Source organism: Sorex araneus, chromosome X (genome assembly GCF_027595985.1).
Source record: "Sorex araneus isolate mSorAra2 chromosome X, mSorAra2.pri, whole genome shotgun sequence".
In the NCBI taxonomy this organism is placed as follows: Eukaryota; Metazoa; Chordata; class Mammalia; order Eulipotyphla; family Soricidae; genus Sorex; species Sorex araneus.
The window spans coordinates 156534213-156545371 of record NC_073313.1 but is presented as its reverse complement, the minus strand read 5'-3'; the positions used below and the strand labels follow the sequence as shown (position 1 = coordinate 156545371).

The following is an 11159-nucleotide window of genomic DNA, read 5'->3' as shown; positions in this document are numbered from 1 at the left end:
GCCCCACTTGAGCCAGCTGATGAATACTCTGCCTGGTACTCAATGGCAACCCCACGCATGTTCTCGGCCATGACCTCTCAGTTGCTAACCCTGGAGTCCTTCCTGCTCATCAGAGATGAAGTGTGATAACAGATCATTGTCTTGGCTGTGAAGGTTTAAGGAAATTTATTCTGAAGCAGTCATGAGCCAATAGGACCACGCTATGACATTCAGTCCTCACCACAGCCCTGATGGAAGGAGCTTGTTTCTCTTCTTTCCAGGTGAGAAGACCAAGGCAGTGGTCATCCTGCTCCCATCAGAGAGCACTGGAATTGTTTTCCACTGGAGTCAGAAGTAGAATGAGCACCACTGTCTCAGTCGGAACGCCCTATCGTCAGCTCCCCAGAGATGGCTGAGTCATCGGGGCCAGAGGAGGAGGGCTCTCTCTGATGTGTTGCCTCCTTTAAAATTCATTTTTTTAGCAAGTAGGATGTTTGCCTTATACACAGCAAACCGGGTTCAGTGCCTGGCACTTGGTATGGTCCCCCAAGCCCCATTACAAATAATTCCTGAGCTCAGAGCCAGGAATAACCCCTGAGTATTATTGGATGTGCACCAAAAAGAAAGAAAGAAACAAACAAAACACCTTTTTAAAATTCCAACCAAATTAGTATCTACATTTTGTTTTTCTTTCTTGGTGCCAGGGATCAAACCCAGAACCTCATCCATACAAGATATAGGGTGGGTCCTTTAATAATTGAGTCACATCCTCTTTTTTTGGCTTTTTTTGGTGGGGGGACCATGCTTAGGGGTTACTCCTGGCTCTGCACTCAGGAGTTACTCCTGGCAGTGCTCGGGGGACCACATGGGAGACGGGGATGGAACTCAGGTCGGCCGCTGTGCTATCACTCTAGCCCACATCCTATTATCTTGTTTGTTTTGGGAATTTGACTCTATTTTATGTATGTGTGAGTCAGGGACAAGTAGGTTTATTAGAAAACGCATCGGGCAATTTTAGAGAGGGCGCTTTCCTCTTGAGCGGCCTTGGGCTGGTTCCCTGCCTTCTCAGGCATCGTTTTCTCTCTCCACTCTCGGGGATAATAATGGCCCCTGCACTCCTTCCCGGGAAACCAGGAGGAGTGGTGAAGGGGTTTTTGTTAAAGGCGCAGGGCTGTGATCATGGAAGGCTGGTTTAGAGAACGACGATCCCTCACCAGGCTCACACAGTTCCTCTGTCTGAGTGCTCCCGACTTCTCCCACCTGGGCGCACTCAGGAGACAGAGCAGAGGGGAGAAGCAGGAGCCCCAGCCGACTTCTCCAGCCTCCACCTCCCCCGGGCTCTCTTGGCCGTCCAGCAGCCCTGCTGAACTTAGTGGAAATTTCCTAAGCCTACCAGAGCGTTCTGCCGGCCGAGCCTTATCTGTGCCGTTTCTTGCCCTCGGACACTGCTCCCACCTTCTCCACCTGGCATGGCCCTCCTCATCTTTCAGGACTCAGCTTAGATGTCCCCACTTCCAGGGCGGCTCCGCTGACCTGGTTCTGGGCCTCACCACAGCTCAGGGGGGCCCCCGGCTCCCCTCCTCTGCTCAGAGAGGCCGTGGCACAGCCGGAAACCCAAACCGTGTCAAGTCATGCCCGGCTCAAAATAACCGGTCAATGGAATCAGCCATCAATCAATGTTTCAAGGGCTCCTCGGTGCCCTCCGGAAGACGTCCAAAACTGGAACTCGAGGCTTGCTCCCAGCCACAGCCTTCGGCTGTGGCTCCCCTCTCGCTCCTGACCCCCTGCGCCCACCGTGCTTTCCAGCCCGGAGAGTCTCGGATACACCTCGCTCCCCTGGGCCTTCCCATGCAGCCCTTTCTCGTGTCCATTCCCACGGCCACCCCAGACTGCTGCTCCACTGGTCAGCCCGGTTCTGCCTCCTCTGGGAATCCTTTCCCAGTGCCCTTGGGGAAACCCCCGGCTTCCTCTTTCCTCTGTGGCTGTGCTGGCTTCTCTGACAGCACAGCAGGCTGGCCGCTGGCTCACCTGGGGACTTCCCATGTCTCTCACTCAGCAGCACAGGCACACGGGGTGCCCACACAGCACCGGGTGGCTGGGTGGGTGTCGGAGGGAATGAATGAGGAGTGAATGAATGAATGGCAAATGAATCCATCCCGGCATCATCACTTCTGGGCCAGACCCAGACGGGCTGCTTCCCTGGGGTAATTCCATTTTGTAGCGAAAGGGGAAGCTGAAGGAAGGGACTGCTCAGAAGGGAGAGAGAAAAATCAATAAAAATGTAAATCTGGTTGAGAAAAGTTGGTCCCACGCTGGCTGGTGGGAGAGATAAGACAGGGCTGACGGAGGCCGGCTGACAGTGGAAGAGAGATTAGGGGACCAGCAGAGCTACAGCTAGGGCAGGGCAGAGGAATTCTGTCCCCCTCCACGCTGCCTCTGCCCTGTCCTCCCTCGACCCTGGCCAGCCCTGTGCTACCTGCTCGTTCATCTTTCAGGGGCAGGAGAAGAACCGACCAATGCTAGTCTGGTCAGGGTGCCAATGTGGTGGTGGTGGTGGGGGGGGACATACCGCCTCTATTTGGTCCTCACAACTTTCGGGGGACAAGAGACAGCAGTCATCAACTCACTTTCCAGGCGAAGAAACTGAGATGTGAAGTGGAATCCTTCGACTGAGTCACACCTGAGTGGCAGAGTCAAGATTCGAACTCAGATCTACTGGACTCTCCAACTGTGCCCTGATGGGAGACAACCTGTCTATGGTGACCCCCTCTCCAACAAGTTTTGAACTCACAGGCACTGTTGTACATATGTCTGTGTGCATTTCTCTGGAGTGGGGGTTTGGGTGCTCTCAGGGGCTCCAACTAAACATTTGCTCTACCACTAGGTTACATTTCTGGTTTTGTGTGTGTGTGTGTGTGTGTGTGTGTGTGTGTGTGTGTGTGTGTGTGTGTGTGTGTTTGCAGGGCCAGGACTCAAACTCAGGCCTCACATATACGAAGTACTTTCTCTGTCACTAAGTTACATCCTTGTCTCCTGGGTAGATAGGTTGATGGATGGATGGATGGATTGTACCTGGGCTCAGATTCAGGGCAAGTTCCTGAGCCACATTGCCAGCCCCTTCTATGTATATTTTTATGAAGGGCCTTCATAAAATGTTTTGCCTGGTTCCCCTTTCTCTGTATTGTATTGCCTTCCCAGAGAGGGTGGCCTTAGAGCTGGGCCTGGGGGATTGGGTGGGTCTGCACAAGGTCAGCCGGAAAGGCAAGCAGGGGGCCCAGGAAGGGTGTTTTAGAGGGGAAGAATCACATGCCTGAAGAGTAGTGAGGTTCCGAGGGTTCGCACTGCTCATTTATTTATGTTCTTATCATAGCTCCTGGCTCCCCAGGGCCTGACTTCTCTGGAGCTTTCGGCATAGATGGATAGGGCAAAGGCCAGGCATTAGGACATCTCTGCTGGTGTGGGATTTTACCACCCGAGGCCAGATCTACCCTCCCCGATATGCCCAGGTACAGGGGGCAAAGGTCACAGTGGCAGGTACTTGTGACTCCTCAGGGCTGGAGGCCAGATGGGAGAATCCCCTTCCAGGCCCACATCTCCACACTCCCTCCGAAGGGGGGATTCAAGCACGGGGCAGAGCCTGGAGAATCAGGCGGGTCCTCATCCTCTCTGTCAGTAGCAGACCCGCGGCGACCTAGGGCTCCTCGAGCACCAGGCTCACACCCCAGCCCAGGAAGGGGCCTCCCCTTGCGTGCTCGCATTTCTGTGTTTTTGTGCAATCAGCAGAGGAAGGACACTTGAGCCACAATCAGGGAAGATGGTTAAGTCTGTTTCTTCTCTCCGCCGGGCTTCCCCTGGGTCCTGATTTCCTGGATGTGGCTGGAGTGACCCCGGGGCCTTTCTGAGATCTGGCTAAAGGGGAAATGGTGGCGGGGTGGGGAGAGGTTTAATTTGTTCGATATTGTGCACGGGTTCTCAGTTCGCTCTGAGTGTAGGTCAGCACTTCGAGCCACACACATCCACGGCGGGACCGGCATGGGGGCCCCTCCCTCTTCATGTGCCGTCTCCCTCACTGGGAGGTCATGCAAAGAGCCCCTCAGTACTAAGGTGTCACATCTAGGGGGCATCTCAGGCCTGCGCCTTCACCCCGTCCCTGCCCTTCATCACCGTTGTGGCAATGACGGGGGGGGGGGGGGGGGGGGGGCTGCCTACACCGGGCGGCAGGGCTCACAGGGTTCCTGCTCGGGCTGCTGTGTGTGCGCTGATCTCCTGGGGGCTTCCTCCTTGAGTTGTGAAGCTCCAGCCGGTCCCGGCTGGAGCATTGCTGGGGCTTATGCTCCTGGCTCACATGTCTTCCGTGGACGCACTGCACACACCCAGCAGCGAAATGGGGTCCTCAGAGGTGCCGGGACAGAGCTGTCAGGACTGTGTGTGATGTCTGTGGCCGGCAGCAGGGCTACACACAGCTGCATGCTGCACGCACATACTTCCTGCCGCAAAGCCAGCCCCAGGGCCCCGGCAATGTGCTCTCGGTGTCATCTGCACCACAATACATGGGTCGTTGGGGGAGAATGGGCTTGAAACATAGGGGGGCTGGGCCAGCATGTGAACAAGATTCCTGGGCGTTGCGGAGAATGCACTTTGGAAGTGAGCGGGGAGCTGTGAGGGTCTGATGTGCGGGGCTGGGGGCCACCCGGGCTAGACCTGGTGATGCTCGAGTGTGACTGTGGGGGTGCAGGGAGTGCAGGGGACTGAGCTTGGGGCCTGGTGCCTGCCAGACACGTGCTCCAGCATGCTGAGCTAACTTCCGGTCCTGTGTTCTCTGAGGGACCTGAAAATTACATAATTTTCATTTCCCACAAAATCTGAACCTCACCCTGCTTAAAACCAGGCCCTGCTACTGATTTTAACTCTGCTCTTTGTCTGGAGTGTAGAGGCAGCAGCTCCCTCCTTGCAGGAAGGAACCACATCAGACAGGACAGGCTCTTCTTCTCACTGTGCTCTTGGGCAAGCCAGTTGTCATTTCAGGACCGTTTCCTCACCTGTAAAGTGAGATTGACAATCATTTGGACAGGTGAGGACTGGAGTGATAGCACAGCGGGTAGGGAGTTTGCCTTGTATGCGGCTGACCCGGGTTCGATTCCTCTGTCCCTCTCAGAAAGCCTGGCAAGCTACTGAGAGCATTCTACCTCACGGCAGAGCCTGGCAAGCTCCCCGTGGCATATTCGATATGCCAAAAACAGTAACAACAAGTCTCACAATGGAGATGTTACTGGTGCCTGCTCGAACAAATAGATGAGCAACGGGACGACAGTGCTACAGTGCAGTGCTATAGAGGATTTAGTAAACCTGTGACTTCCCGCCAGCCCCCAGGCCATTTCGAAAGGAAGTTGTCCAGCCAGATGAAAATTAGACCAGAATATAGAGAAGGGGCAAGGTGTCATGCCCAGGAAATAATGGTGAGCGATGAATCCAGTAAAACTTGGATCTAAATAGCTGGAAATAATGTGGTTGCTACAAACCCTAATGTAGTTTATAAGAAAGGACTTTTCCAATTGAAGAGACATTATGCAAGAATAAATTTAATAATAAGCTGTATCTATAACTCCAGCATATTTCTGCAAAGTCTGGGAGGGAGAAAGAATTATAAACTTACAAGCAGCCTCATCTTGTTGGAGAAGAGTTTGAAATTCTTGTCATTGATAAATACGGGCTCAGATATTTGTTCAACATTATCAAGCATAGCATCGAGCAAGAGAATAAAAATAGGAACGAGAACTTCCGTACTGCCCTCATCTTTCGTGTGAGAGAACCTCAAAGTCTTCTTGGTGCCCAAGAGTCATGTGGACCCCATCCCCCACCCCCACCAGCTTCTCCCCAAGTGCCCAGCTCAGGCCTCTGTCTCCTGCATCCCGACTGGCAGACCCCAGCCAGGTGTGATATATGGTAGCCACAGAACAGTCTAGAAGTAGGTCCCTCCTTGCAGGGAAGGAACCACATTGGCTAAAACTGGCTACAAAACAAGACCAAGTCTGATGCAGGAAAAGAACCAGGGGGGTTCAGAGCCAAGACCTCTCTCTGCCCATCTGCTCAGCGCCCCGAGCTGGCGCTGCTGCCCCCAGCCAGCCAGGCCTCCCAGAGAACAGAGCCTCGCCCACAGGCATCCCGGAGATCCCCAAACTCGAGAGACATGGAACCACACTTCCTGGAGACTCAGTCCCCAGCCCCTGGGAGGATGGAATGGTGAAATCGGAGTTCAAGGAACGGGAGTCACTGTGACGTGAGTAGGCCTCGTCACTCATATGAGATCTTTTATTTATTCATTTATTTTTGGTTTGGGGTCACACCCGGTGATGCTCAGGGGTAACTCCTGGCTACACGCTCAGGGATCACTCCTGGTGGTGCTCGGGAGACCATTTGGGATGCGGGGAATCCCGCCCAGGTCGGCTGTGAGCCAGGCAAACCTTCAGCCCCAAGTCCTGTGGCTCTGGTCTCCCCTCCAGGCGAGATCTCTTAGGTACATGTTTTGGGTTTGGGGCCACACCTGGCAGAGCTCAGCACTTCCTCCTGGCTCTGCACTCAGGTTGCTCCTGTGGGGCTCAAGGCCCTCCGCGGTGCTGGGGGTTGAAGGCAGGTTTCAGCCCGGCCGGTGCCTGCTGTGCAGTCCTTTGCTCACTGTGAGAACTTGACCATGACGGTCCCGGCCAGTGTCTGCCACCGGCGTTTGGTCCTTAACGGTAGAAAAAGCCCCAGTGGGGCCCAGTTTCTCTCTTCACAGAGGCCCAGGGTGAGCGGAGACCCTGACGTGGCTCCAGGGCTGGGCTTCCGAACCGTGCAAACCCCCACCTCCAGGGGGCGCCAAGCGGTTGGTTCTGGACTGGGGCCCTGGGGCCCGGCTCCAGGAGGAGGGTCAGGGGAGGAGACCTGAGTCCTCCAGATGGACATATACCACAGCTGGACTCAGGCTGAAGCAGGCAAGTCCATTTCTGCTGGACTGGGGAGGCAACTGATGCTCGGGGCTGGGCAGGGCAGACCCCTCCTATGTCCACTTCTCCAGCTTCAGGCAGACCTGATTTCGGGGCTGCCTGTCTGGCGGGGAGAAACTCATGTTTTAGAAGCAGCCGCCATGGCAATTTGGCTTGAGTTTCCTACGTTCAGACAAGCAAAGGCCCAGAGAGGGTCAGTGACTTGTCCAAAGCCACACAGCAAGTCAGCAGAGGGGTGAGAACTGGAGCAGAGGCCTGCACTGCCAAGGGCTCGGAGGCCGTCCTGCCCTGGGTTCCACTCACACCCGGGACTCTTGTGTCTTCTTGGGTTCCAACGCCTGCTGCTGCAGGGCCGGGGTGGGGCTGGTCTCCGGGGAGCCCCCCTCCTTCTGGTCCTGCTGCCTGAGGATGACCCAGATCAGGAAGAAGCAGATCAGGCAGCCCGACTTGAAGAAGAACTGGAGGCCGATGAACCTAGGGAGGCAGAGGGGTGGTGGGAGGGGGGCCCCAGCCCCGGCTGCGTCTGCTCTGGGGGGTGAGCAGGCCCGGCCATGGCCACCCACTGACCCTCCAGCCGCAGGGAGTTCAGGGGAGCCCTGGAGTGGAGCCCCGGGACACTTCCCAGGGGCTGGGGAGCAAAACCCCGGTTCCCTCCAGCTGTCTGTCTCAGAGGCTGATCATCACGAAGGGGCTTCCCGCTGCCCTGCCAAAGCCCTGGGCTGACCTTCTCTCTCTGGGAGACCCCAGAGCCCCAGTGGGAGACACATCTGAGAGGCAGTGTCCACTTCTGCTCTGGACTCCGGCCGGCCAGCCCCCAGCCCCGCTCCCCCACCCCAGGGGCAGCTGTGGGTACGGGAGCCTGTCCACATCCTCGGCATTACGTTTCTTTGAGCTCCCAGCTGAGCAGAAGGGGAGACCGAGTCCCAGGAAAGGCAGGTCATACCATGCAGAGTGGGCGCCTTCTCCCCGCCGCACCCCAGCTTCCTCCACCCCCCACTCCCTCCCTCCCTCCCTCCGTCAGCGTCTGCGATAGGCTGCTCCTGCTCCCTCCAGGCTCAGCCCTGCAGACACGCCTCCTGCAGACGGTGACCAGGAGCTGGGATTCGGCAGGGATGGCCGGCTCTCGGCTTTCCTCCTCCCTGACAATCCTTGCACCTCTCCCTAGCACCCCTCCAGCCGTCCCCTCGCCCCTCACCGGTTCCGGAGCAGGTCCAGGTCGTAGTAGCGGCAGACAGCACCGCGGCCACAGCTCTGGGCCCAGTGCACACAGGTGGTGTCGATGGCACTGCCATGGATCACGGGGCTGGGCATCCAGGCTGGAGGAGGAGGCACTGAGGCGGGGCTGGACCCCTGCACACGCCCCTGCCCCGACAAGCCACCAACCCGTGCCCACCCCCAGGACACCCCCCCGCCCCCCGTAGAACCCCGGCACTCTCCGGAACCCTGGATCAGCAGGTTCTTTACCCAGAACTCTCAGGAGCATGAACTGGATCCCCACGGCAAGGGACTTGTCCTCCTTCTTCACGCCCCTAGCAAGCAGGAATGGTCACTTGAGGACAGGGTCGCTGCCCTCAGGGCTCCAGACCCTCCTCTCCCCATTGCCCAGTACATCTCTTAGTCTGAAAGTCTAGGGGTCAGACCCTGCCCCCACTCCTGGCAACCTGTCCCAGCACACCCGTGACCAGGAGACTCTGCGCTCAGGCCAGGAAGGCCCTGGACACCTCCCTTCTCCATCTCTGCACCCCGGGACATTCCTCCCCACAGTGTCACAGCCAGTGGGGGGCTTGCACCCTGTCAGCGCCTACTCCCTGCTAGCAGCAGTGGCGGGCATTTCTGGGTCACTCACAGATGGTCCTGTCCTGCCTCCCGTCCCCCACGAGACGGGCATGTCATTCACCCCACTTCATAAAGGGAGACTGGCCAAGGTGGCAGAACTGTGGGGTGTCTGATCCTGAACCCAGGCACCCTTGCATCCATTCACCCCTATCCAGGTTGCCCCCTCACCCTATTTCCTTTTTCCTTTATTAATTTTTTTGCTTTTTGGGTCATACCCGGTAATGCACAGGGGTTACTCCTGGCACTGCACTCAGGAATTACTCCTGGCGGTGCTCAGGGGACCATATGGGATGCTGGGAATCGAACCTGGGTCAGCCGCGTGCAAGGCAACCGCCCTACCCGCTGTGCTATGGCTCCAGCCCCGCTCACCCCATTTTCTGTGACCAGCACCCGCCTCACCCCTGTGGTCTGCCTCTGGGATGCTCCCGTCTCTCTCTGACATTAGCATGGGGCTCCATGGTCTTCTGGGTTTTTTAGAAAGTGGATAGGGAATAATCACATAATCATGCAATAAGCAAATACACAAAATTGTTGGTAGAAATGTGAACATTAATAACCAGCACAGCAAAAGCTTGGAGCCATCCTGCTCTGAGGCTCCTCCCTTGCCCCAACCCAGATGCTGGCTTCAGCATCAGGTGACATTCATTGGTCAGGCACTGCGGATCTCCTGGGGACAATGGCAGAAGCTCTTAGAGCAGGAAGCAGCCCTCAGCCTGGGCTGAGCATGTGTGTGTGTGTGCATGTGTGTGTGTGTGAGGGACACTCTGAATCACAGGCCAACACCCATCTGCACGCACTTCGTAGGCCCTCTTTCTGCTTCTCTGACTGCAGTGGGGTGGAGGGAGACCACATCCTCCTCCCCATCCATGGAGGGTCTGGTCAGAATTACCCCAACCCCACTGTCCCTGACCTGGGCTGCTCTGACCCAGGAAAAGTGTCCTCCCCAGAGGTCACACCAGAAGGGCCTGTGGGGGGCCCAGGACACCGGGTCACCCTTTCTCTGGCTTCTTCCTGTGAGACCCACCAGCCGGCCTCTGCATTCACTCACCTGAGAATGAGCATGAAGGACGGGGTGTGAGTGAGGCTGGCCAGCGCTGCGGCCACGCTGGTCAGGAGCATGTAGGGCAGCAGCAGGTGGCCGCAGGCCGAGTCGCAGGAGCCCGCCAGCACGTGGCCACCTCCCGTCACGCAGCTGCAGTTGGTGTAGTAGACCTGGGGGCAGAGAGAAGGACATCAGCTGCAGGGATGGGGCTGAGCAGGGGGGCTCAGGGAGCCCTGCAGTGGGGGCACAGGTGGGGTACACACAGGGCAGAGCCCGCTGCAATGGGAGGGAAGAGAGAAGGGAGAGAGACCCTCAACACACACAGACACACATACACAACCACACCTATACAAACACACAAATGACACACACAAATGTACACAATCACACCTATGCACATTCACACATACACAACCACACCTATGCAAACACATAAATCACACACACATATACACACATGCACACTCACACATACACATTCACACATATACAAACACACAATTGCACACACATACAATCACACATATACAAACATGCACAAATCACACACATAAACATTCACACACAATCACATACACACATGCACACATTTACACTCTCATACAGTTACACACATACATAGTTCACATACACATACATGCACACACTCACACATACATGCACACACAAATCACATACAGATACATACAAACACAGTCACATATACATATACACGTAACACATACACACTCCCACTCCTATACACTCTCACACCTATACATGTATACAAACTCTCACAGACAAATACCCACATACACAAATTCTCACACCTGGGCACACACATATATACTCACATGCATACATACACACATGTACACTTTCACATGTATACATACACCCACACATACACATTTTCGCACATATGCATACTATCAATATGCAAATTTGCACACATACATATGCATACACATAACCATCTATACTGCATACAGCACACACACTTTTGTCTACTGACACCAGAATGTTCCAAATTTCTGATCATCTTTGCAAGGAATCAAAGCAACAAAAGAGTGTTTTGGGGAGGAAATGTATAGGGGACTCTCTCCATTCTCTTTCTCTCTCTCTCCACCCCACTCTCTGTCTCTGTCTCTGTCTCTGTCTCTCTTTCTCTCGGGTCGAACCCAGGGCTCCCATATGCAGGCATATGCAGGGCAGGTGCTCCCTGGCTCCTGGCTCTGTGCGTCACAGGTGTCAAGGACAGCTGTGGCTCAGGAGGGACTGAAGGCAGCACTGCAAGCCCGGTGACACTGGAAAGGAAGAGGAGGAAGGAAGCATGGCCA

At 55.7% G+C, this 11159-nt stretch overlaps 1 protein-coding gene across 1 annotated transcript in view; it reads right to left on the bottom strand.

Annotated features, from left to right (window-relative positions):
• Window positions 1-5971: 5971 nt before the first annotated feature.
• The window catches only part of SLCO2B1 (solute carrier organic anion transporter family member 2B1), a 45026-nt gene continuing 39838 nt past the window's right edge, over window positions 5972-11159 (bottom strand). Inside the window, exons 11-14 of the mRNA XM_004620664.2 lie at window positions 9847-10010; window positions 8427-8491; window positions 8158-8278; window positions 5972-7436 (exon numbers count right to left, since the gene is read on the bottom strand). Coding sequence (XP_004620721.1) covers window positions 7262-7436; window positions 8158-8278; window positions 8427-8491; window positions 9847-10010 — 525 coding nt within the window. The 3' untranslated portion in view covers window positions 5972-7261. The remainder of the gene's footprint in view (window positions 7437-8157; window positions 8279-8426; window positions 8492-9846; window positions 10011-11159) is intronic.